The sequence below is a fragment of the Garra rufa genome, chromosome 4, assembly GCF_049309525.1.
Source record: "Garra rufa chromosome 4, GarRuf1.0, whole genome shotgun sequence".
Classification (NCBI taxonomy): Eukaryota; Metazoa; Chordata; class Actinopteri; order Cypriniformes; family Cyprinidae; genus Garra; species Garra rufa.
In genome coordinates this window covers 9,658,751-9,686,524 of record NC_133364.1, presented here as the reverse complement: position 1 = coordinate 9,686,524, position 27,774 = coordinate 9,658,751, and the positions used below count along the sequence as shown (strand labels likewise).

The window sequence follows — 27,774 nt, the reverse complement described above, 5'->3', positions numbered from 1 at the left end:
ATAATATTTAAAACATTAAAAAGAAGAAAAATCTAGCAAGCAAATCAGTTCTCAACACTAATCATTTGAAAAATAATATTAAAAATCATTTAAAAAGAAGAAAAATAATATATTTTTTTAAATTTTGCAAGAAACTCAGTTATCTCAACACTAACCATTTGAAAACTAATATTTAAAATAATATAAAAGGAAAATTCTAGCAAGCAAATTGTTTATCGCAACGCTAATCACTTGAAAAAATAATATTAAAAATAATAAAAAAGAAAGATTTAAATCTTGCAAGAAAATCAGTTCTCAACACTAATAATTTGAAAAATTATATATAAAATATATATGTATATTTAAATCTTGCAAGAAAATCAGTTATCTCAACACTAATCATTTGAAAAATAATATTAAAAATAATTACAAAAGAATAAAAACATGATTTTTTTAATCTTGCAGGAAAATCAGTTATCTCAACACTAATCATTTGAAAAATAATATAAAAAAGAAAAAAGAAAGATAAATATTGTCTAAACACTAATCTTTTGAAAAATTATAATTCAAATAAAAAAGAACAAGAATTAGAAAACTAATACTTTTTTACTTAAAATAAATGAAATTCAGAGACAAAAACAGACAAGTCAGAAAGAGAATGAGAGAATAAATAGAGGCAGAGTGAAAAAAGAAATACAGAACAAGAGAATGAAAGCAAAAGCAAAGAAAGAGAGAAAGAGAAGACAGGAAGTGTTCATACTTCAGGGGGCGACGCGCATCACATTTATTGTCAAGCATTTGTAGACTAAATCAAGAGGCCCTGAAGCTCAGCAGCAAATGCATAACACTGGGGAAAATTTGGATTCCTTTTCATTACGCCGCACCCCTTCATCTGGGGGAGCTATCAAATGGGCCCCGTTTGTTGTGTTGCTGAGTTCCAGAGAATAAATCAAAAAAGACAAAAAACAAAGAGGAGGAGAAGAAGGATGAGCACGAAAGAGATCGGGGGAGAGAGAGAGAATGACACTTCTGTCAAGCGCTCCCGTAACATTCTCCTTGTTTTCTAGTGGAGTAACAAGAGCGGAAAAAAATAAAACAGCTTGACAAGTCTCTGTTCCAGACCAAACTAAAAAGAGATGCAAATAATAAACAAGCCGAGCGCCGCCGAGATCCCTTCTGTAGCGGGACAGGTCCGTATCGACGCTTCGCTGGCAAGAAGAGGCGAGCTTTTCAACACGGCTCGGGAGAAAATGACTGATAGAGATTCTTTACGCTCCAATTAGAAGTTCTGCGAGGGCTCTCCCACGTTCCTTTCCCACATCCGTTCTATCCGTCATCCGCAGAAGCTCTTGCGAGCGCTCCTTTTCTCCTGGTTGGACCTCACAGGTAAGCTAGCATGCATTAATAAGACAAGCTCCTCTGTTTGTAGCGCCTGCTTGACCTTCCCAGGTTTCCTCATTCCTTCTTCTGAACCTTTAATCAATTCAGGTCAGAGCAATTTCTCTTTTTTTCCATAGAAACTTTAGAAGCAAGTCCAAGGGGAGTGATGGAGGCAACAAGAGCAAATTGGGGTTAAGTGCATCGCCCAAGGGCAGCACCACACCACAATCAACCGCTGAATTATTTTCCCCCCGTCTAGCGGATACAGTTTTCCCCCCAGCGGCCTCTTTAGAAACACGGGTCCCAGAGCATTCGAACCATCTTTAAAATGATTTACAGAGCAGGCCCTGGTAAAAGCGGCATATAGTTTTGTGTGTTACAACCTGAAGAAGTTGATTTGCAGTGGTAAGGAAGTGCAGGCGTATACTGACCTTGAAAGCAGACTGGGAAGTAGACAGCATTCCAGTGAAAAGAAAGGCAGAGGAAGGAAGAGAGAGAAATAGAGGTGAAAATACACACAGAGCGAGCTGGGTTAACTTTGGAAAGCTAAGACAAACATAGTTAACAGTGCACAAGAAATTGCATGTAGACTTACTGATACATGCATAGCGAAAGGAAAAGTACATAAAAAAAATTAAAAAATAAAACACAAAGAACAAAGATGATGGCAGAACCTGACAATGGAATCTCACAGGCTACTTGCTATAACGGGTAAAATCAAATCAAATCAAATCAAATACCATTAAAAAAATAGACTAAAAAACAATATATAATATAATATAATAAGAATTTTATATTATATTATATAATAAAAATATCAATTCATTTGTGAAATGATTTATTATATATAAGGACATTTATTTATTAATTTATTCACTCATTCATACAATTCAGGCAAAATATTTACAATAATTTAACCATTTTGTTTTAAAAAGACAACATACAAAAAGAAAAAAAGAAAGAAAGAAATAAACTTAAATAATAACAAGAACAAAAAATAGCAATAACAATTATATAGTGTTTTTCGATTTACTATATGACAAAAAATAAATAATTGTATATATTTCATTTATTCTTTATTTAATTTTTATTTATTCATCATTAAATAATAAGAATCCATTCATATATTATAGTATATATAATATAATTTACTTATTCATTCATTCATTCATTCATTCATTCATTCAAACAATTCAGTCAATATCCTTTCAATGTGATATTTACAATAATTTAACATATTTGTCTTAAAAAAGATGTAAATAAGATATCAACTGAAGTAATAATACCAAAAAATAATTATATACATTTTTATTTCTTCATCACTAAAAATGAATACTTATACTACTACTATTAATAATAATAATAATAATAATAATTATTATTATTATTATTATTATTATTATTATTAAAATGTTTGGTTAAATTTTTGTTATAATAAAAGATACTTTGTTGGGTGATATTCTGTTCTGTACTGCTTATGTTTCGATATAAACAATAATAATAATGCAATGAATTAATGTTAAATTTATAGTGCTACATTTGCATTAAAGTCCATATACATTTCAATAGCATGCGTTGCTTCTTACCCGCAACGCAAAGGAAAGTTACACAGACACTCAGCTTCACTATCCTAACAAATAGCTTCTGCTGTGCTATTTTTTCATTTGTTTTACCTCAATTTCTTTGCCACACGTCTCTTCCAGCTCCCTCTGCAACAGTGAGCCCTACAATCCTCCATAATTACCTGCAAATTCACCGCTGCCGAATTTATGAAATAAATACCCCAATGCCCCAATTCACCCTCTGCCATTTTTCAGCGACTTTGAAGGCATTTCCGAACAAGGCCTGCCTCCGCACCACTGATCTGCAACAAGAGCAGCTTTGGCTCCTCCATCTCGGAGCGAGAAAGGTAATCCTGACTCGCTCTGAACACAACGTGTCGCTTCTACCTGCCACTCGCGTCTTGATTAAAGACAGAAGAGGATCTGTGTCTGAATAACTCTCCGTCACGACCACATCAAGAGTCAAACTACGACGCCGAGAGAACAATGGGAGGTTTTTGAGAACCGAACTCCCCGGTGTGTTTCGAGAACATAACTCCACTCTGAGCGGTAATTAGCTCCGAGTGCCACGGTTAGCGATCGCGCCTGGTGTTTATTTCAGAAATCGTCTCTCGGTTGACGTGAATGACGCATCGAGCCAAGCATATGGAGTTTGTTTTAGTCTAATCCTCTCCTAACGCAGATCTCTTAAGAAAGTGTGAGACATTCAATGCAAGTCAGATGAATATTTATGAATCAACAGAAACACTTCTAGCGTCCAACGGCGAGAGCTAATAAATGGCCCTGTCAGGGCTCCCGACCACAACGGCCTGACGGAGGGTGAAAGGGAGTAGTGCACGACTGTCAATGCACAACATCAACATCTGTGACCTCCACAACTCTTCACCTCCAGGCCAGGACTCTCCCGCACATTCTTGTCTGTTTACACTCAAGCCCCATTTCAATTATTCATCTCCTTTATTTATTTATGAAAGCCGAGATGAGAGAAGGTCTATATTTGCCTTCCATTAATTAGTCCAATTAAACAGGCCAAAAACACAGATGTTTACACTGTCGACATAAAGTGCAACACATCCAGAAAATGCTATGGGAGGAGCAGACATATGGTCAAAGGATCTGGAGCTCTCCATGTCTATAGATACAGAACATACACTGTCGTTCAAAAATATGGGATCAGTAAGATTTCTGCTCTTCAAGGCTGTGTTTACTTGATTAAAAATACAGAAAAATCTGCAAAATTGTGAAATATTATTTCTGTTTAAAATAATGGTTTTCCGTTTTAATGTATTTTAAAATCTAATTCATTCCTGTGATGCAAAGCTGAATTTTCAGCATTATTACTGCAGTCTTCAGTGTCACATGATCCTTCAGAAATCTTTCTTATATGTTGATTTATTACTTTCATTATCAATGTTGGAAACAGTTGCGTTACTTAATATTTTTTGGAATCTGTGATACTTTTTTCAGGATACTTTGATGATTAAAAAGTTAAAAAGAACAGCATTTATTCAAAATAGAAATCTTTTCTAACAATCCTAAAAGCCTTTGCTTTTACTTTTTATTAATTTAACACATCCTTGGTGAATATAAGTATGAATTTATTTGGGAAAAAAATATTTTAAAATAGAATATATTTTAAAATATATTCACATATAAAACAAGTTATTTTAGACTGAAATAATATTTCACAATAATACTGTAAAATAAAACAAAATACTGATTGATACAGATACTGATATCAAGAAAGGATTACTTTTTTCATCATTGATTTGAGACACATTTTTTTGTCACGTGTTTGCCAGTCAGACGACTAAAACCATCAAGGGAATACCTCTAAATGAAATAAAAAATGAAATAAAATAAATGATTGATAGAGATACTGATATTATATAAGGATTACAGAATTGATTTTTGTTATGTGTTTGCCAGTCAGATGACTGAAACTATTAAGGGAACACCTCAAAATAAAATAAAATAAAATAAAATAAAAATACTGAGACATTTTGTCATGTGTTTGCCATTTAGAAAAATAAAATAAAAAATAATGATTGATACAGATACTGTTGTCTAGAAAGAAGAGATTTTTTTCATCGAGTTGAGACATTTTGTCACATATTTGCCATTTAGATGAATAAATTAAAATAAATAATAAATTACTTTTATCAATGTTAAAAACAGTTGTGTTGCTTAATATTATTTTGGATTTTTTTCAGGATTTGTTTATGAATAAAAAGTTAAAAAGAACAGCTTTTATTCAAACAACACTTTTTGTGGATTTTTATGAATTTAACACATCCTTGGTGAATAATTTTTCTTAAAAAAAAAAAAAAAGAGAAATAATACAAACTTACTGACCACAAACTTTTAAATGGTAGTTTGTATTGTTACAAAAGATTTCAATTTTAAATAAATGCTGTTCTTTTCAGCTATTTATTTATTAAAGAATCCTGAAAAAAAGTATCACTGGTCACAACTGTTTTCAACATTGATAATAAATCAGCATATTAGAATGATTTCTGAAGGATCATGTGACACTGAAGACTGGAGTAATGATGCTGAAAATTCAGCTTTGCATCACAGGAATAAATTATATTTTAAAATATATTCACATAGAACGCTGTTATTTCATATTTAAATATTATTTCACAATTTTAATATTTTTTCAGTATTTTTAATCAAATAAACACAGCCTTGATAAGCATAAGAAACTTCTTAAAAAAAATAAAACATTACAAATCTTACTAATCCCAAATTTTTTAACAGGATCAGAGCAGTTATTGTAGATTAGAACTAAATCTATGCTTGCAATGAATCTACCAGACAATGCCAGCATCCCATAATGCTGTGGGATGAGCGCTGAAGTTGTTCTCCAAATCTCCTGCAACTCATTTCTGGTCTAACGCCAAAATAAACTGAGGATAAGAGATGACTGAGTGGGTGAGAACGGCAGCTAGCAATGAAAAAAAGCAGAAGACGTCCTCACCTTCATCCTCGCCCCAAACAGCTTTTTTAGCGATAGCTCCAGAACTAAAAACTTTGAGGGGACATACAGTACTTATATGCACTCAGTTGAACTATACAATGACAAATGGTACGTCCTACAGTCTTGTGGACTTCACAGATACAAACCAAGGATATAAGTGCACTATTTTGGACTGAAGTGGTCACTTATCTGTTAGTGGCGATATTGCGATACTCAATACAATTTCTACTAAGCCTGGTATTATTGCTTTTAGCATGCAATTGCAAAGCCTGCAGTGGAAATATGAAAAAAATAAGCTTTTTGGCAGATGGAGAATGGAAAATAAATTGTGGAAGTTGCGTAAATGAAAGATGTAAAAATATAAACTGAACATGGAAGTGAAGATCACATACGTAAAAACAGAGTAAGAGAATCCAATCATTCAAAAGTGACCTAAATCTGACAGAATGTTCTTTTGCAGATATCTTCAGTAGGAAAAGCCATTCGAAAATGAAACAAATGATGTTTAAATGATAGTAGCTACATACAAATGACCTGAAGTCTATGGTATGTGTTTATTAAGGATAAATGTGTGGTTTTGTACCTCTCCAGCTCGCTGATCTTACGATCCTTGTCGTTTTTCTCGTTCTCCATCTCTCGGAGGATTTCCAGGAGCCGGTCCACCTCGGCCTGTGCCTTCCCAGCATCCTCCTTGTAACGCGCCACCTCCTGCTCGAGTGTGGCAATGCGCTCTGCCAGTCCTGCATTCGCGTGAGCCTCAACCGCAACGGAGTGAGCCTATAGGGACCAAACATAGAGTCTCAGGAGGCAACCACAACAATGTCTGGATTTTTTAAAAAGTGTAAAATAATATAATTATGAATTAAGATAACAATAGATTCATACATTAAAATAATCAATTAAAATAAGTTCATAAATTGAGGTCATAAACAAAGATTGTTGCAGATAGTGATATCTAGAAAGGATTCATTTTTCATCGAGTCGAGACACATTTTTTTCCATTTGTTAAATAAAATAAAATCTTAGTGAGCTTCAGCGGGCAAACATGGTCTTTTTTAAAGGAAAAATAAATATAATAAAATAAATAGAAATCTGAGTGAGTTTAAGGGGACAAACATGGTCTTTTTTATTCAAAATAAAACAGAACAAAATAAAATAAAAATCTCAGTGAGTTTCAGAGGACAAACATGGTACTTTTTAAATGAAAAAAGGAATGAAAAATAAAATAAAATAAAATAAGCCTAATAAAAAAAATTGTGAGTTTCAGGGGGCCAAACATGGTCTTTAAAAATAAATAAATAAAATAAAAAGCATGAAGCTAAACCGTGAAGTATTAGAATCCAGTGCTATGAAATGAAATAAAATAGTATTTTTATTAAATTAAATGATTTATTTAATAAAATGAAATAAAAAATACAAATCTGAGTAAGTTTCAGGAGGCAAACGTGTTTTTTTACTTAATAACAAAAAATAAAATAAACTATGTAAGTTTGAGAGGCTAAATAATGACTTTTTATTCAAAAAAATTAATGAGTGAATAATAATAAAATTAAATATAAAATAAAAAATTATAATATAAAAATATAAAATAAAAAATTTAAGTGAGTTTAGGGGGCAAACAGGGTCTTTTGATAAAAAATAAATAATAATAAAGTTAATACAATTAAATAAAAGAAAAACAAAGTCAGTTTCAGGGGCCAAACATGGCCTTTTTTTTAAGTGAATCAATGAATAATAAAAAAATAAACATAATATAATAAAATAACAATCAGAGAACGTTTCAGGGTGCAAACAGAGTATTTTTATTTAAAAATAATGAATGAATGAATGAATGAAAGAATGAAAAATAAAATAAAAATCTAAGTAAATTTCAGGGGGTCTTTAAAAAAAAGAAAAAAGGAATGAATAGTAAAAATTTAATAAATACATAAAGTTAAATAATATAAAAACCTAAGTGAGTTTCAGGGGCCAGACATGGTCTTTTTTTATTAAGAATAAAATGAATAAATAAATTAAAAATAATAATAATAAAATAAAATAAAAATCTGAGCAAGTTTCAGGGGGCAAACAGTCTTTTTTATTAAAAAAAAAAAAATTAATGTATAAATGAATAATGAACAATAATCAAAAAATAAAATAAAATTTGAGTGAATTCCTTTTTTTTAATAAAAAATGAAAATTTTAACTAAATCTGTGTTGTCTGAAATAAAATATTTATTATTATACTATTTAATCACACTAGATGTAAATAGGTCTTTCACCCCAAAAACAGAGTCTCAAACCAGTTTAATAATATCTTCCACTGTATATTTTTCCAAGCTTTGGATTTTGCATGGGCCTCTGTGCTGTGAACAGACAAGAAGACTTGAGGCTCCCCTGACTTCAACCCTCCATAGACAAGCTGTCAGCGGTCAGACCACTGTCATGAGTTTGTGTGTGTGAATGTGTGTGTCTGTGGGTTGTTTTGCGATCTCTGACACTCGACTCACACCTGCAGGCTCTGTGTAAGCTCCCCCATGACATCACGACAGGATACGCTCTCATTACAGGGACACATGGAAACACAATCATGCTGAAGTCATCAAAATAATTAGCGACATTACGGCCGTCTAAAGTGCCAGGTCAAGGGCCTCCTCTAATGAAAAGTAAATCAGTTAATTTCCCCGGACAATTAAAGGAGTCAGCCGTAATGTTTCTTTCATAAAAGTCCTCTAAAAGGACACAGGTGTCTTCCTGCTGCAAAAAAAATACTGCTGCGAAAACACAAACACAGTGCAGGCTTTACAAGGGACTGTGTCATTTACACCATGACTACATGCACATAAATGTGTACAGTACTGCATCTGAATGCAGAGGAAATTCAAAGATAGCTTGAATGTATCCAAAATATGGTTACAAAACTAACCAGGCATGAAAAGTGATTAAAAAACTTTTTCCTCACTAGAAACCTGCTGTAGTGCCAGTATATAAAAAATACAGCTATTCAGACTGGCACAGCTATTCAGAGGACTGTTCTGGTTTATTGAGGATAATATTTGAAGGTGACGTTTAGGCCCCACTAATTAGCTTTATTAAAGTTTTGGCCTGACGTTGAGTAGGTAAAAAAAAATTATAATAATAAATAAATAAAATAAAATAAAATAAAATAAAATAAAATAAAATAAAATAAAATAAAATGCAAATTTTAGTAAGTTTCAGTAAGTATTTTTATCAAAAATAATAAAAATAAAATAATAAAAAAATCAGAGTTTCAGGGGGCAAAATATATATTTTTTTTAATTAAAAAAATTAATGAATAAATTAGTTAATGAATGAATTAATCAAAAAATGAATTAAATTAAATCAAATTATAAACTAAACTAAAAAAGTCTGAGTCTTTTTATAAAAAAAAAGAATAGAAATAAAATAAAATAAAATTATAAAAATAAATTAAATTAAAACAAATAGAAAAATGAATTGAATTAAATTAAATTAAAATCTAAACTAAACTAAACTAAAAACCCTGAGTGATTTTCAGGGGGCAAACAGTCTTTTTATTTAAAAAAAAAAAAAAAATTGGAAATAAAATTTTATTAAACAATTAAATTAAATTAAATTAAGTATTAAAAAATAATGAAACTCAAATTAAATTAAATTAAATAAAAAAAGAAAACCAAACTAAAAAAATCTGGCAAACATAGTCTTTTATTTACAAAAAGAATCGAAATAAAATACAATCTGAGAGAGTTGCAGAAGGCAAGCAGTCTTTTTATTTAAAAGAAATGAATAAATTAATGATTTAAAATAAAATAATATATAAAAATATATAATATAAAATAAAATGCAAATCTGAGTCAGTTTCAGGGGCAAAACAGTCTTTTTAGATTCAGGGACAAAATATTTATTTTTTTTATTTAAATTTTTTTTTTATGAAAATACAATTAAAATTAAATAAACTGAGCAAAATTTTTTTAATTAAGAATATTTCAATAAATTATTACATTTAAATAAAATAAAAATACATGATAAACTAAACTGAGTTTCAGGGGCCAAACAGTCTTTTTATTAAAAAAAGTTATGGAAATAAAATTAAATATTATAATAAAATTAAATAAATATTTGAAAAATTAATTAATTTTAATTAAAAACTATAAATTAAACTATAAAATCTGAGTGAGTTTCAGGGGGAAGAACATAGATTTTTTTAATGGAAATGAAACTAAATTAATTAACAAAATTTAATAAAATATAAAAAAATATATAAAAATATAAAAGATGAATAAAAAAAAGAATGAATAAAATAAAAAAATAAAAATTATAATAAAATAAAATAATACAGAAAAATAAAATAAAATAAAATGTGTTAGCCAGTCAGCAGACTAAAACTATTATGTATTCAAAATATGATTACAAAACTAACCAGGCATGAAAAGTGATTTAAAAAAAAAACCTTTTTCCCTCACTAGAAACCTGCTGTAGTGCCAGTAAAAAAAAAATACAGCAAAGTGTCTGCCATCCAAAGTCTCTTCAGACTGGCACTGTGTGAAAGAGGACTGTTCTGGTTTATTGAGGATAATATTTGAAGGTGACGTTTAGGCCCTGCTAATTAGCTTTATTAAAGTCTCGGCCTGAGGTTGAGTAGGTTTCCACTCTGACCGCCAAAAGCTTGTCATCTGTGGACGGGCCGGTCGGTGCATACGAGTGCGTGTAAAAGGCTAAGTCTGGCAGAGAAATGAAAGTTTGTATACGAAAAACACACGATACACACATTTAATGTGCAATTAGCATCAAGAATGTGTCAGAAAGAGGGCGGAGCAAAAAAAAATCTGTCAGTACAAGGCACTTTCCATGAATAGGGCCTACAACGTTAAAATGATGTAAATGATGTAATTATTTATTTTCTTTCCAACAAATAGTTGGTGAAAAGAGGTGCTTAACTGTCAGAAAATGGTTACAAAAATATATAACTAAAAATTAAACAAAATTTGAGCTGTTTATTTTCTATTCAATTTCTTTAAATGGAGGTTTACAACTTTTTTCCAGCCTGGTTACGCAAATTTGGGGTATAAATACAGTTTAATGACTAAATAAAAAAATGTAAATCCTGTGACTTATGTTCTATTGATTAAATAATAGATAAAATAATAAGACAAAGTGCAAATCTGAGTTTCAGGGGGAAAATAGTCTTTTTATTTAAAAAAAATGAATGAATAATCAAATCAAATTAAATAAAATATGTGAGTGTTTCAGGGGCAAAACATCTTTTTATAAAATAATAATAATAATAATAAAATAAAAAAATGTAAATTAATAAAATACATCTACATGAGTCTTTTTATTTTAAAAAATGAAAACAAAATAAAATAAAAATCTGAGTGAGTTTCAGGAGGCAAAAATATTTTAAAAATCATATTTAAAAAAATTACAAAAAGTAAAATTTAGGGTATAAATACAGTTTAATGAGAAAAATAAAAATAAATTAAATCCTGTGACTGTTAATTTTGATTAACTAAATAATAAATAACATAAAAATATAATTAAATAAAAAACAAATTTGAGTGAGTTTCAGGGGCTAAACAGTATTTTTATTTTAAAATATAAAATAAAATAAATCTGAGTGAGTTTCAGGGGGCAAAAATATAAAAAAATTAATAAATCTAAAATTAAATTAAATAATAAATCAAACTAAACTAAAATCAAATGAAATATTTAAAAAAAAAATAATGACACTAATTAAATTAAAATAAATTAAAAATCTTAATGAATGAATGAATGAACTGAACTAAAATGAAACTATACTAAAATAAAATAAACTCAATTAAATTTTATTAAATTAAAAACTAAAATAAACATCTGACTGAGTTTCATGGGGCAAACAGTCTTTTTGTTTAAAAAAATGAATATAAAGAAAAATAAAATAAAATAAAATAAAATAAAATAAAATAAAATAAAATAATAAACGTGTTTGCCAGTCAGCTGACTGATACTGAATATGAAAAATAACCAAATGCTGGTTTGATAGACCTATATTTCAACAATTACCTATAGAGCCGTTTTAACAATTAAAGGAGGGATATAGGTATCAGTGCGTTTAAAACAAAGTGTACTTTATGCTTGGAATGTGCCACATTCGTCTGATCACATCAGAAAAGCATGTGTTTAGGACCACTGACAAACCCACTCACATTACAGACACAGATGTGTACTTTGAACATCAGAAAAAAGAACAAAAAAAGAAAAAGTAACAGCGAGACAGACAGACTGGGTAAGAAATAACTAGCATTTGTATAGTTATTAGCGGGTGTCTGCTTGTAAGCTCCACAAAGCTTGTTGGTATTGGAAAGCCAGAGCGGTCAATCCATATGGCACCATCTTTCAAAGGAACAACAATCAGCGTCCCAGCACCAAACAGGGGCTTGTGGGAAATGCGGTTTAATAACGTTGTTTAATAATGTGTTTGTGCCTGAGCCTGTCTGGCCGGAGCAAAATAAAAGAGCGTCTGTGTGAAAACAGCACCCATCTGCAGTGTTTATATGCATTTATGCTGACTTTCTTGACCTATAAATGTTCTTGCGAGAAAACATCTCGCTGCCGAATGATATAAAAGTGCATGTGTGCGCAGCAGGGGATATAAAAGAGAGTTTTGATGTGCGTCCATATGAAGTAGTTGAGGAAGTGCATCGAGGGACTCTTGGTTATTTTGTGTAATGTAGACCGTTGGATGTCTTGGTGGCATGTCTGTTCATATTTCGTGAGGCACGGCAAGACCTCCATCTTACAAAAACGTACGATGGTCACACGGGGACAATAGAGTCCTCTGCCCCCTGTCTGTCTCACTCAATCACACTAGATACCCCCGGAATTTAAGTTATATTTGATTAAAAAAATAAAATAAAATATGAGTCAAGTTGCAAACAGTCTTTTTATACAAAAAATAAATAAATAAAACAAAACAAAAAATATATATATAAAAAAAATAAAATAAAAATATAGCGAGTCGAGTAGCAAACAGTCTTTTTATTAAACAAAAAATAAAATAAAATAAAATAAAATCTGAGTGAGTTTCGTTGGCAAACCATCTTTTTATTTAAAAAAAAAAATGAATGAAAAACACAAATAAAATATAAAATAAAATAAAAATCTGAGTCGAGTTGCAAACTTTTTTTTTTTTTAAATGTATGAATAATAAGTAAAATTAAATAAATATAAACTTAATTTAAAATATATAATAAAATAAAAATCTGAATGAGTAATAATGTGTTTGTGCCTGAGCCTGTCTGGCCAGGGCAAAATAAAAGAGCGTAAAAAAAGGACTCGTTTGCAGTGTTTATATGCATTTATGCTGACTTTCTTGACCTATAAATGTTCTTGCGAGAAAGCATCTCGCTGCTGAATGATATAAAAGCGCATGTGTGCGCAGCAGGGGATATAAAAGGGAGTTTTGATGTATGTCCATATGAAGTAGTTGAAGGAAGTGCACTGAGGGACTCTTGGCTGCTTTGTGTAATGTAGACCGCTGGATGCCTTGGTGGCATGTCTGTTCTTATTTCGTGAGACGCACCAACACCTCCATCTTCATACAATCCTGACGGTCACGCGGGGACAATCGAGTCCTCCGCCCCCTTTCTGTCTCATCCAATCACAGCGGACGCCCACCGAGCTGTCAGCGGGTTTTCACTTGCACTGCTTTTATATGAGACCCTGTGCGAACACAGACGCACACACGCTGCCAGAGATTTCATTACTCTTGGAACGGACGATGGGACCCAGATCTTCTCATCGAGCCACGCAAAGAGCTTTGAATGTGCGTTCGAAGGTGAGCGGTTCATGCGAGAGCTCAGCATCACCGTCTAGAACTAAATGTACTTGTACAGATTTCATTGCAGTCTGAATAAACCGACAACCGCAGTCGTCTACATACACAGACACATACACACACAGACTATGAACATTTATTTCAAGCTGTCATCATTTACTCAAGTCATGTTGTTCCAAAATTGTATGACTTACTTTTTTCTACTTTTTTCTTATAAGTCTGTAAGACTATAAATATTGAAAAATGTTTGCCCTTTTACAGACTGTCAAGCTCCAAAAGTGATCTATATGACTTGTGCAATTCATTGAATGAAAAAATAAACAAAAAAATAAATAAAATACCTTGATAAAGATATATTTAGTAAATTTGTTTTAAATGTTTTTATTTAAAAAATTGAATGAATGAATGAATTAATTAATAATAAAATAAAATAAGTACCAAATTAATTATCTGAACATTTAAAAAACAAATAATAATAAAATATAAACTATAAAATTAAAATCTGAGTGAGTTTCAGGGGGCAAACAGTCTTTTTATTTAAAAAATATGAATGAATAAATGAATTAAATAACAAAATAACAAAATAAAATACAAATCTGTGCGAGTTCTAGGGGGCAAAATTTATTTTAAACAAATTAATTAATAAAATAACAGTTAAAAATAAATATTAAATACAGATTTTCATTAAAAGTTTAATGAATGAATAAAATATAATTATACATATTATATATATATATATTTAAAAATTTAAAAATGAATAATACATAAAAAATAAAATTAAAAACTTAAAAATCTCAAGTTTAAGGGGGAAAACAGTGTTTTTATTAAAAAAATGAATGAATAAAATTAATTTAAAAAATAAAATAAAATAGAATACTTAAGGTTGTCTTTTTATTTTAAAAAAACGAATAAAATAAAATAAATAAGTACCAGCTAGTTTCCAAAAACATAGATTTACTGAAAATGAATTCGCTGAACTCATTATTTTTATTTAAAAAAATTTAATTAAATTAAATAAGTTCTATAAGTTCTAAATATTAAATATAATATAAAATAAAATAAAATAATTCAAAAATCTGTGAGAGTTTTAGTGGTCAAACAGTACTTTAATTACAAATAAAATAAAATAAAATAATTATGTTACATCATACTAGTCTGGAATAACAACAGAGTGAACAAATGATGACAAATGTTCATTTTGTTGACTAACCGTCCCTTTAATAAAACTAAACTAAAGCTAAAAAACTAAGACCAGACACTTGAAAAGTGTAGCATCTGTAAAGGCACGTGCACACATTACTGACACAGCTCAACGCCACACATATCAGCTCACAAACACGCCACTAAATCCAAGCTCCGCTGAGGAGCGACGTCAAACCACACAAGATCATCACTCTCAAGCTTTAGATAAGGAACGATCTCATGCAAGCAAATCTCAGAACACTCAGAGACTCCGCCAGCTCCCTAACATATCCTCTCTATCTCACATACACACAACTAAACTTGAGATAAGCCTACAGCTCATGCAAGCAAAGCTCCACTCACACATTTATTAGTTACACAAACACACACAGAGACATATGCTGGCACTGCTAAGGGAGGCTTTTCACACCGAGATGCACTTACAAGATTGAAGGGATGGCCTGACATGAGCTCAGAGCGCTTTCGGAAAGAAAGAAAAAGAAAAACACAGAGGCGTTGGAGAAGAAAACACAATTGGGTAAAACACAGAGTGATGATGAAATTTTTTTTTAGCAAAAGTAAGAAATATTTCGATCAAAATCAACAGACAACGAAGAGGAGGCAGGATGAGGAAAACAGACAAGGGAAAGAGAGAAAACAGATGGCGAGGAGTAGAGAAGTCACAGATATGGTTGGAGTATCAAGCGGTGTCAGAACATCACTTATGGGGGTTTGAAGTAACATGAGCTACAAATAGAAGACACCTGAGATGATTGGGAATAGGGATGCACGATATATCGAAATAAAATTGATATTGCTTAAGGCTGAAGTGCGACACGGTACAATTACAGTACATGCATGTAGCTTATGATGTTTTTCAGCATGTCAAAGCAGCTTAGTTTATTTACTATGTATAAAGCCACTCTGAAAAACAGTATCGTGAGTGGAAAACTTGTAAATAAACACAGTGCCATGCTTCAGTCCTAAAACAATACTTATTTGCAGATAATGTGCCAAAAAAGATTAATATTGTAATATTGTAATACTAATATTGTAATTTTACAGTGTACTATAAAATCAAATACAATTATTTTTGATTAATTGTATTAATTTATTTTTTTTACAGCACAACACTGTTGTTGTGACATTTGTTTTTTATATATATTTTTAAAATTTAATATTAATGACAATTAATAAATTATATATAATTGCAATATATGGTGAAAAATCACTTTTTACTCTTTTTTGCAAACATGCATTTCATTAGAATTAAATACAAATATTTTATTAAAGTAATGTCACAACAAAATATTTATATATTTAATAAAATAAAAAATGTGTTTTTATTTTGTAGTACTGTAAAATGACAGTATTAACATTAAAATATTACAACAATAATGTTAACCATTAATTACAATATTAATGTTATTTTGCACTTTTTTACAGTACTACACTGTTTTATTAATAAAAGTTTGAGTTTTAGCTTTTATTACAATTATATATTATTGTGATAAAAGCTGAAAAATCACGTTTTGCTATACAAAATCAACTAAACATTTGTCATTATTAAATACAAATATTTTATTAAAGTAATGTCACAACAACAAAATATTTAAATATGTAATAAAATTAAATAAATATAATTTTATTTTATTTTATAGTACTATAAAATTACAATATTACAATCCTAATGTTAAATATTAATAGCTGTATATAATTATATAATTATTTTATAGATACAAAAATCAGCATGCATATTCATGTATATTTTACATGATTTATTCATCCCGGTATTTTTCATATTGTACTATATAAACAACAGAAGACCTTCATATCGCAACATCGTTTTTTTTTTTTCCAATATCGTGCAGCCCTAATTGGGAACATGTATATAGCATTTTCCAAGACACGAGTCACACAAGTAAGGCGAAAGAGCACCTGCACGTTACAGTTTACATAGCGCAATGTGACCTAAAGTTCAGAAACATTTCCTAAACCTTAAATCAAATCGTATGTGTTCCACCCCACCCCATCAGAGATCTCTGTAGTGTGCAGGAGCCATAAGATATGAAATTCATTAAAAAGCTCTGTCCCAAAACCAAGAGTGCTGTCCAGCTGGGCAACATTTTTAGGTTTTATAGATGCTGTAAAAAGCCTCAACATCTTGGGCTTATCTTGACTTTCCTGAACTGCTAATTTGCGAAGCTAAATTAAAACTTTTAATATGTAAATGTGCATTAAATAAGCTTATTTCATTCACTAGCTTAAAAAATCAATAGAAAAACTGTTGGAAATCCTTAAATCTCAAAACCAGCTCAAATTTACAGATTCTCGGGTATCTTTTCATACTTCTATTTGAGTGACTGTTAACATAATTGCACTGTTGAAGTGTTTCAAATAAGTCAAGTATAAGATTCTGATTCATTTAGAGATGCTGTCATTGAAGATAGTGGTCTATGTTGACCATAGTCTCGCTCAGGTCTGGAACAGAGCTAATATCTTCCCCCTGGCACTCGACAGAAACAAACTCCACATGTAAAGTGCACTTGAGCGAACATTCGGCTCACTGTCATTGTATTAAGTGTTGTCAGTGTAGCGCTAACGGCGTGCCAGTCACCGTAATGGCTTGTTACGCATTCTCGACTGCTAAGCTGACGAGACTAACTGTGATGCTTCAATTTCTTCAGTGTCTGGCTCACCTTCTTGAGTTGACTCTCAAGTTTGGTGCATTCCTCTTTCTTCTGCTCAAAAGAGATTTCGAGACTCTTCAGCTTGGAGTCCTTCTTCAGTCCAGAGGAGGCCAAGGATGAGGCGTGCTCCTTCAGATCCAATAGAGAGGCCTGTAGGGCGAGGGAGAGGAAGGTTAAATCAGAGAGCACTTATTGAACAATCTACCTCCGAATGTAGATCAGGTTTGGGTGGGGGGAGAAAAAGCTAATGAGAAGCAGGAGGAGACTTTGTTAACATCATGCCACAGTCCCTGATTGCATTGAAACAACCTGAGCACAAACACATGTAAATATGCGGATTGGAACCACAGCCAGCCCGTTTTTGAGCCAATTTCAACATGAGGAAGCACGAAGAGCCAAGACAAATTGCCATGTGACTTTTTTTTTTTTCTTTTCGAAACTCACATTTGTATACAAACACGCAATCAAAAGGATTTAATTCACTCAGATCAGATCGGATCAAATAAACTAGACCTAGTTTCGGAAACAAAAACATTAAAGAGATAGTTTACTCAAATTTAAAAACTCCTTATGTCGTTCCATGATTATCTTTCTTTGGTGCAAATGTGTAATGAATTGAGATTGGAGGTTTATGGTTTATAAAAATATGCAAAAGCATCATTAATGTGGCTCATGTGTGACCCTGGACCACAAAACCAGTCGTAAGTAGCACAGGTATATTTGTAGCAATAGCCAATAATACACTTTATGGGTTAAAATTAGCATTTTTTCCTTGTATGCCAAAAATCAGTAGGATATTAAGTAAAGATCATGTTTCATGAAGATATTTAGTTAATTTCTTACAGTAAATATCAGACTTTCAAATAATCCTATCTCAGCTAAATATTGTCCTATCCTAACAAACCATACATCAATGGAAAGCTTATTTATTCAGATTTGACTCTTATTGTTTTGTGATTCAGGGTCACATTTGTCTTGTACATATTTATTTTTATATAATTTTGAGTGGAAGCAGAAACATGCTGTTTTCGTGCATGTCCCTTTTCCAGAACAAGGCTGTGCCTTTACAGCTTGTACCTCGGATATTCTGCTACAAAAACATGTTTGGTTTTGATTACTATGTCTAATCGCATTAAAATCATGCGTTCTAAACCATATTAGTTTAAACTTCTAATTTAGGGTTTTCTAAGTGCACATATTTGAAGCAAACGCACAGAAAGTGGTTGTCAAACGGCATGTGAGTACTAAACTAAGTTCTCTTTTAAGTTTTATTGCGCTTAAATTGTCAAAAACACACAAGTTTATGTTAAAAATACACAAGTTACAAAAACAGTCGGTTATGTCTGTGAAGGTAAACAGCTGGGATACAAAAAACGCATTGATATATTAGATCTGTGTGGCAGTAGTGCTATATACAGTAAATAATCAATCAATAAATCCACTGATCTTGTCTCTGGCTTACCAAAACAGTTACTGGGAAGACCTTTTTCATGTTTTATGGGTTGGTAGATGCACTGGGGACCCGATTATAGCACTTAAATATGGAAAAAGTCATATTTTTATGATATGTCACCTTTAAATTAGATTTAGAATTCTCCCAAAATTCAAGATAAGGAGACAAAAATGCCCCTGTATGACTTTGTGTCTTTTATATTTATATCATCTAATATACCGCACAAAGAGTAATTTTTATCACGATTGCAAATGTCATACTGATTTGATGAACAGCTCAGTAAACAAGAAGTTAATATGACTAACATTTTTGGCACAACATTTCTTGTTTTTGCTGTATTTTGACAATGAAAACAGTTCCAAACAAAGCCACAGCAGATTTGTTTGCATCTGTTTGACAGTGTTTCATTACTAAATCAATCAGCCGTTTGAACGAATCGGTTGAATAAATGACTCAATGACTCACTCACGCAATGATTTGCCGCAACCAACTGGGGATTTTAGGTTTATATTAAAAGGGTATTTCCTTTTTCCCCAAATCATTGCAAATATCAATACATTATTAATGCATTTGTAAATAATGCAGGTTCATGTACTGCATTAAATAGTCTGTGCAAATGCATCTAAACACCACTTTAGATGAAGCTTCTGTGCCATGTCTGCACTGCAAACACAAATTTGTTCATACTAGTTTGATTTGATTGGTAACAGCCCTATAGTGTCTTAATATTTAATAATATTTAATAAATGTAAGAATTTGACATAAAATGATGCTTACATTTCATTAGATTGCCTTATAAAGGTAAAAAATGCCCATAAATGATCAAAATCAATTTAAACTTATTGGAAAAGTTCATTTCTGTTACTTCTGCAAACTAATCACTGCACAGAATATGAAAAACATCAAACGCTTTGGGTGTCATGAATGAATCTTTTGACTCGTTTGACTTACTGGAAGGTAAAATAGTAACTTGAATTTCTGTCTATTTCTCACCCAAAGCATTTCTATGGATTCAGAAGGCTTTGAACATAGCGCTATAAGTTATATGGAGCGCTTTACGATTCTATTACAGTGCTTTTGAATCCTTTCCGAAGGAGGAAAACTCCTGGGTGAACTGTTCCTTTAACAGCACACAGGCTTTTATGAGAACTAATGTGATAAAATATGAAACAGGAGAACGATTTAGAGTTACAGTAGCTGTTACATCTCAATAGTAATATCACAAATATGCCGTACTATTATGTACAGGCCTCTGCACATATGCAGTACATCAGTGCTGTGTTTTTTTAAGCCGAGTCTCAGGCACGCTGTTAAAACTGCAGCCCTCCATCCATGAGGCCTTTCCTGCCGTTTCCGCTTTCTGCTGGAGAGCCCCACAATTTCACACTCGACTGGAGTCCACGGACCAAAATACACACTTAATGTTCATACTGCCGCCCCACGTTCTCTCGCGTTGGTAAAGAAAACAGGAGAGGGGAATGATGGGATGTGCTGGACTCCACACTTTATGATTAGAGCGCGGGAGGGGAGGCCGAAAGAGCATAGAGCGAAGAGGTCACTGCTCACGAACAACACAATGCAGGGAAAACAAGGACGCTGAGCGATGGGAGACTGCCGCATGCAGCTCAGGAAAGCAGCCGTGATCCAATGCAAATATCCAAGAAACTTACATTTATGCAAAATATAATTACTTTTTTATATTTACATATTGAAACATGACTTTATGAGATTCGGCCAGATCCTACGGAATTTCTAACTGACTTCTGGAAGTGAATGGAAATGGAAATGGAAGGAGAAAGATACAGATGAGAGGAAGAAAGTACTGTATGGGGGTGAGACAGGAAGTGGTTTAAGTGGTGGAGATGTACATCGCCCATGTTCTAGAGGCAGACAGCGGAGAGGAATGTGAAGATCACAGTAAACAAGAATAACCTGAATAATAAAACAGGCGCAGACACAGTGCTGTGGGAAAGATGAGGTACGTGTAAATTGCAAACACAGTCATTAGAGGGATCGTTCAACCAAAAATGAACATTCGGCCATCATTTAGTCACCATCATGTTTTTACAGAGCCGTGCGACTGTTGTTCTTCCATGGAATGTAGATGGAGGATTTTTTAATTCTGTACTGGTCATGCAATTAGAATGAATGAGGACTGAAGCTTTCATGCTTCAAAAAAGACCAAAACCATTCAAAAAGGACCAGAACAATAAAAAAGCACCATGAACGTACCATAACAGTTCATATGACCTGAATTCAGAAATCTTTATTCAATCTCCAGTAAGCTGTTATCCATTACAACTGGATCACTGAGTCAGTGAGTTAAATGTTAAAATAATTCATACCAGTTTGAACTGGATCCTTGCATTTATATAATTGGATAAATAAAATAAAATAAAATAAAATAAAATAAAATAAAATAAAATAAAATAAAATTAAATTAAATTAAAATTAAATACAATTCAAATAAAATAAAGGAAAATTGAATTAAATTAAATAATAAAATTAAAATGAAAATAAAAACAATTCAAATAAAAAAATAAAATACAATAAAATAATTAACAATAAAATAAAATAAAATAAATAATGGAATTGAATGTTAAAATAATTCACCAGTTTTAACTGGATCTTTGAATTTATATAATTGGATTAATAAAATAAAATAAAAGTACAAATAAAATAAAAATAAAATAAAGTAAAATTAAATTAAATTATAAAATTCTTAAAATAAAATAAAATTAAAATTAGATTAAATAAAAATTACAATAAAATAAAGTAAAATAAAATAAAATAAATAATGGAGTTGAATGTTCAAATAATTCAAACGAGTTTGCATTTATATCATTAAATTAAATTAAAAATAAAATACAATAAAATAAAGTAAAAATAAAATACAATAAAAAAATAAATAAATAAAGTAAAAATAAAATAATGGAGTTGAAACTTCAAATGGATCTTTGCATTTATATAACTGGATTAATAAAATAAAATAAAAATAAAGTAAAAAAAAACAGTAAAAATAAAATTAAATAAATAAATATATAACATATATATTCAATTCAATTAAAATCAAATGCAAGACACATCACAATTAGAATCGTGTGAAAATGTGTTTTAAATAAAAAATATATAATTAAATTAATTTAATGAAAAATTTAAATACTAAAAAAAAATTAAGTAAAAATGTTTTAAAATATTGTTGCAATGCTATCCTGTACATCATGAGCCACTTACAGTATAGCGTATTTTTGTCCTCAGAGAGCTTTAGTAACCAATACAACTCTGGATTTTCTTATTTGTAATTCACAGAAGAAAAAATTCAAACAGGTTTGGATCGAAATAGGGTGATTAAACCATGACCAAACTTCCATTTATAGGTCAACTATTTTTGTTTATACTGATGTAAATGCTATTGGACAGATGCTAGACAAAATACAAGAATGTGCGAAAAGATAGAGAAAAAGGATAGAAGGCAAAAGGCAAAAAAGAAGAAAAGACAAAAAAGTGTAAAAGGATAACATGAACACTTATAGTGCATTTTTGTCCTTTATAAAGCCTGAAATCTTCAGAGAGCTTCAACAACCAATACAACTTTCTTCTTTCATGACTCATGAAAGGAAAAAAAAATCATACAGGTTTGGATTAACATGGGGGTGAGTAATCGATGACCAAACTTCCATTTTTAGGTCAACTCTTCTGTTTACACTGACGTAAATGCTGTTGGAGAGATGCTAGACAAGATACAAGAACATGCAAAAAGAAAAAAAGGATAGAAGGCAAAAGGCAAAAAAACACAAAATAGTGAACAGATATTATAAACACTTACGATGCATTTTTGTTCTTTATAAAGCTTAAAATCTGAGCTTCAGAGAGCTTCAATAACAAATGCAACTCTTTAAAATTTCTCCATTCATGATTCATGAAAGGAAAAAAAATTCATAAAGGTTTGGATCAACATGACGGTGAGAAACGATGACCAAATTTCCATTTATAGGTCAGCTATTCTGTTTATACTGACGTAAATGCTATTGGAGAGATGTTAGACAAAATACAAGAACGTGCGAAAAGACAGAAAAAAATACAAAAGGAAAAAAATAAAATAAAGATGTCAAAAATAAAAAATAAAATAAAATACAAAAAATACAAAAAATATATAATATAAAATAAAATAAATATATCAAATAAAAATGACAATAACTAAATAAAATAAACAAAAAAAAAATCATACAGGTTTGGATCAACATGACGGTGAGAAACGATGACCAAATTTCCATTTATAGGTCAGCTATTCTGTTTATACTGATGTAAATGCTATGAGACAGATGCTAGACAAAATAAAATAAAATGCAAAAAGATAGAAAAAATGGAAAGGCAAAAAGCAAAAAAGAAAAGACAAAAAAATGAATAAATAAATAAAGATATAAAATAAAAATAAAGGAATAAAATTACAAAATAAATAAAATAAAATACAATAAAATACAAAAATTAAATAAAAAATTAAATAAAAATATTGAATGAAATAAAAATATAAAATAACAAAATAAAAAATAAAATGAGATGAGATGAAGAATATATAACTCTTAAAAAAATAAAAATACAAAAAAATAAATAAATAAAGACAAAATAAAAATAAAGATATAAAATAACTTTTTGTCCTTTATAAAGCTTGAAATCTCCTCAGAGCTTCAACAACCAATACAACTCTTAAAAAAAGAAAAATCCCAAAACCAAAAAAATATAAAGATATAAAATAAAGATATAAAATAACAAAATAAAAAATAAAATGAGATGAAAAAGAAAATAAATAACAAAATAAAAAAATACATAATATAAAATAATAAATAAAGATATAAAATGAAATAAAATCATACAACTATTCTGTTTATACTGATGTAAATGCTATTGGAGAGATGCTAGACGAAATACAAGAACATGCAAAAAGATAGAAAAAAATCGATAGAAGGCAAAAAGCAGAAAAAAAGAAAAGACAAAAAAATGAATGGATATTATAAACACTTATGGTGCATTTTTGTCCTTTATAAAGCTTGAAATCTTCAGAGAGCTTCAACAACCAATACAACTCTTTAAAATTTCTCCTTTCATGATTCATTTATAGGTCAGCTATTCGGTTTACACTGACGTAAATGCTATTGGAGAGATGCTAGACAAAATACAAGAAAGAGCGAAAGGATAGAAGGCAAAAGGCAAAAAAAGAGTGAACAACAGAGCAGAGTTGAAGACAGAAAGAGAAATGAGCAGTTGCTCTCTGGGAGGGGCCCGTTCCCTCACATTTACAATCTGCCATTTATCTTCTTGTCCTACACGCACACAAACACACACATGCAGGACTGACAGTGTTGCGGGTCCAGCATGTCTGTTCTCATCACTACAGCTCCTCTGGGGTTGTGCGGACGGCTGCGAAATCAGCCTGTCTCTATCAAGCCTGAGCAACTCGTCCAATAGTGCAATCTAAGAAAGACGCTTCTAATGCTGCCTGGGATCGGCTTCAACCGCTTTACTCCACACCTGACACATTATAGAGGATTACTGCATTATAAATGCGAAACCGCCATCTGAACTAACATTATGAATGCAAAATTGCACAAGATGTCGGCCGGGCGCCCAACTATGAGCTATTTGTTGGTTAGTTGCGTGTCTGTTTGCACAGTACAAAAAACTGTACCATGACTTGCTTCCACAAATGCAAGATATAATCTACTAATCATACAGAAACAATCCAGGCTAATCTTTTGCAAATATGTGCAATGAGAAATCCAACCGATTCATAAAATAATAGTTTAACGTTTAATTGCAGCTCTCCTGATAGCAGAGATTTAGTTTAGGATTAGTTGCGGATTTGAGTTAAGCGTACAGGCCACAATTGATGACTGTAATATTTACACCGCAAACCCAGACTTCTGTTCACAAATATGCAAACAGATTACACAAATCTGAGCGCAATGTTTGCAAGATGACTTTGCAGTTAAAAGGAGTAGTTGACCCCAAAATAAAATTTTTATTAAAATTAACTCACAACATCCAAAATACAGATGATTTTGTTTCTTCATTGGAACAGATTCGGAGAAATTTAGCATTGCATCACTTGCTTACCAATGGATCCTCTGCAGTGAATGGGTGCCGTCCAAAAAGTTGATAGAAACTTAAAAATGTCTTAAAGGATAACTGTTGCCAAAATGCAACCTGGGCTGTTTTTTTTACTGTAAACAAGACAAACTTATATCTAAAAGCATAATTACGACAAACGAGCCGTTTTTGAGATTGACCGTGATTTAGTTTTGTGGTCAGTGGCCGGTGAATGGGAGTACTAGGGGCATAACTTTGAGCGCATCAAAATCGATATTTTTACAACACTAAGAAGGCTCGACACACCATGAAACTTTGCTCAAAGTATCGCCTGGGTCTCTACACATGAACTCCAGCATTGAGAACATTGTTTGTGTACACAGAGTTTACTAAAAAGAAAGTTTTTGAACAACTCACTTACACTGTTTGGGTTTCCGCTCGCAGCCGTCTTGCCAGTCAAGAAGTGTCGATCTCCGAATGCGAATGAATGGACTCCATAGGACGAAATATTAGGCTTATATGAGGCTCTTTTTACAACTAGAAGGTTAATATTGTTTTTCACTTGCGACAAAACAACGAATTAGCCGTGCATTTATATGGAAATATGCTTTAGGAGCTATCCATCCTCGCACTCGGAGATCGACACCTCTTAACTGGCAAGACGGCTGCGAGCGGAAACTCAAACGGTGAAGTGAGTTGTTCAAAAACTTTCTTTTTAGTAAACTCTGTGTACACAAACAATGTTCTCAATGCTGGAGTTCATGTGTAGAGACCCAGGCGATACTTCGAGCAAAGTTTCATGGTGTGTCGAGCCTTCTTAGTGTTGTAAAAATATCGATTTTGATTCGCTCAAATGTATGCCCCTAGTACTCCCATTCACCGGCCACGGACCACAAAACTAAATCACGGTCAATCTCAAAAACGGCCCGTTTGTCGTAATTATGCTTTTAGATATAAGTTTGTCTCGTTTACAGTAAAAAAAAAAAACAGCCCAGGTTGCATTTTGGCAACAGTTATCCTTTAATGAATAATTTATTACAAACATGCATTCGCTTCACAGTCATGTGGATTACTTGTTGATTATTGTGATGTTTGTATTAGCTCTTTGGACTCTCATTCTGACGGCACCCATTCACTACAGTAGATCCATTGCTGAGCAAGTGTTGTAATGCTAAATTTCTCCAAATCTGTTTTGATGAAGAAACAAACTCATCTACATCTTGAATGACCTGAGAGTAAGTATGTTTTCAGCAGATTTTAGTTATGTATTGACCAATTTTTGGTCATCAACAATAAATAATGTTGCACACAAGGTTTTGGTCTATAGATATGGTTTGACTGACTCTGACGGCACCCATTCACTACAGAGGATCCATTGGTGAGCAAGTGATTTAATGCTAAATTTCTCCAAATCTGTTCTGATGAAGAAATAAACTCATCTATATCTTGGATGGCCTGAGAGTAAGTACGTTTTCAGCAAATTTTCATTTTGGGTGAGCTATTGTTTGGTCACCAACAATAAATGATGTTGCAGACAAGCTTTTGGTCTCTAGATATGGTTTGACTCACTCCTACAAAATAATTCGGTCATTTTTTACACTAATGCCATTACAAGGTGAAAAATGATCATTACAAAAACATTGTAGATTGTGAAAAATCACCATTTTCATTTCATACAGGCATTAATAAAGCATTAGTTCAGTAGTTCAAGCAAACACAAGTACTCACCTCACGATCGGACAGCTCTCCCTGCAGTACGCTGACTTTCTCTTTCAGCTCTTTGAGCTCTTTCTTGCTGCTGTCCAGTTCTTCACCCTTCTCTCTCTCATCTCTATCCCTCTGGTCCTTCAGACGCTCAATAATACGCTCCTACAAACATCGCAAACAAGAAAGGACAAATGTCAAAAGTGTGATTTAGAAGCAAAGCCTCACGTTGTTACAAACCCATTTGACTTTCTTCTGTGGAACACAAAATTAGATATTTTGAAGAATATTACGCAGGTAAATTAGTATGACGGTTTATGCAAGACCAGCAAAGCATAATTAAGGGTTAGTTCATCCAAAAATGAAAATTCTGTCATTAATTAATCACAATCAATTCCAAACCCCTAAGACCTTCGATCATCTTCAAAACAAAAATCAAGATACTTTTGATGAAATGCGACAGATTTCTGACCCTGCATATGAGAATTTTTGTTATTTTATTTTTTCATGTTATTTGTAACTTGTTATTTTTGGACTATTTTACTACCTTCCTGGGGCTTGAACGTGTCAGTTGCGTTGCTGTCTATGCAGAGTCAGAAAGCTCTCGGACTTCATGAAAAATATCTTAATTTGGTCTTACGGGTTTGGAACAACATAGGGTGAGTAATTAATGACAGAATTTTCATTTTCATATCCACTTTCATTTCACCATGTTTCCCACACAGAGCTCTCATATGGTTTTAGATGGAATGGAATAAAGAGTAAATGTCATATAGGCTACTTTTAGAGTGCTTTTTGGTGTCCTTTAACTGTTGTGGTAACTATGAATCACTGATATATGGAAAACAGCTGCGTGAAGATCTTGAAAAATTCACCTTTTGCGCTCCGTGAGAAAAACACCACCATACAGGTTTGGAACAATATGAGGGTGATTAAATAATGACAGACCTTTATTATTATTA

General features: G+C 31.6%; 1 protein-coding gene across 1 annotated transcript in view; it reads right to left on the bottom strand.

The window, feature by feature from the left end:
* The window catches only part of erc1b (ELKS/RAB6-interacting/CAST family member 1b), a 226,103-nt gene that overhangs the window by 161,610 nt on the left and 36,719 nt on the right, over positions 1-27,774 (bottom strand). Inside the window, exons 3-7 of the mRNA XM_073837702.1 lie at positions 26,837-26,977; positions 17,581-17,721; positions 15,326-15,361; positions 6,488-6,681; positions 1,791-1,802 (exon numbers count right to left, since the gene is read on the bottom strand). Coding sequence (XP_073693803.1) covers positions 1,791-1,802; positions 6,488-6,681; positions 15,326-15,361; positions 17,581-17,721; positions 26,837-26,977 — 524 coding nt within the window. The remainder of the gene's footprint in view (positions 1-1,790; positions 1,803-6,487; positions 6,682-15,325; positions 15,362-17,580; positions 17,722-26,836; positions 26,978-27,774) is intronic.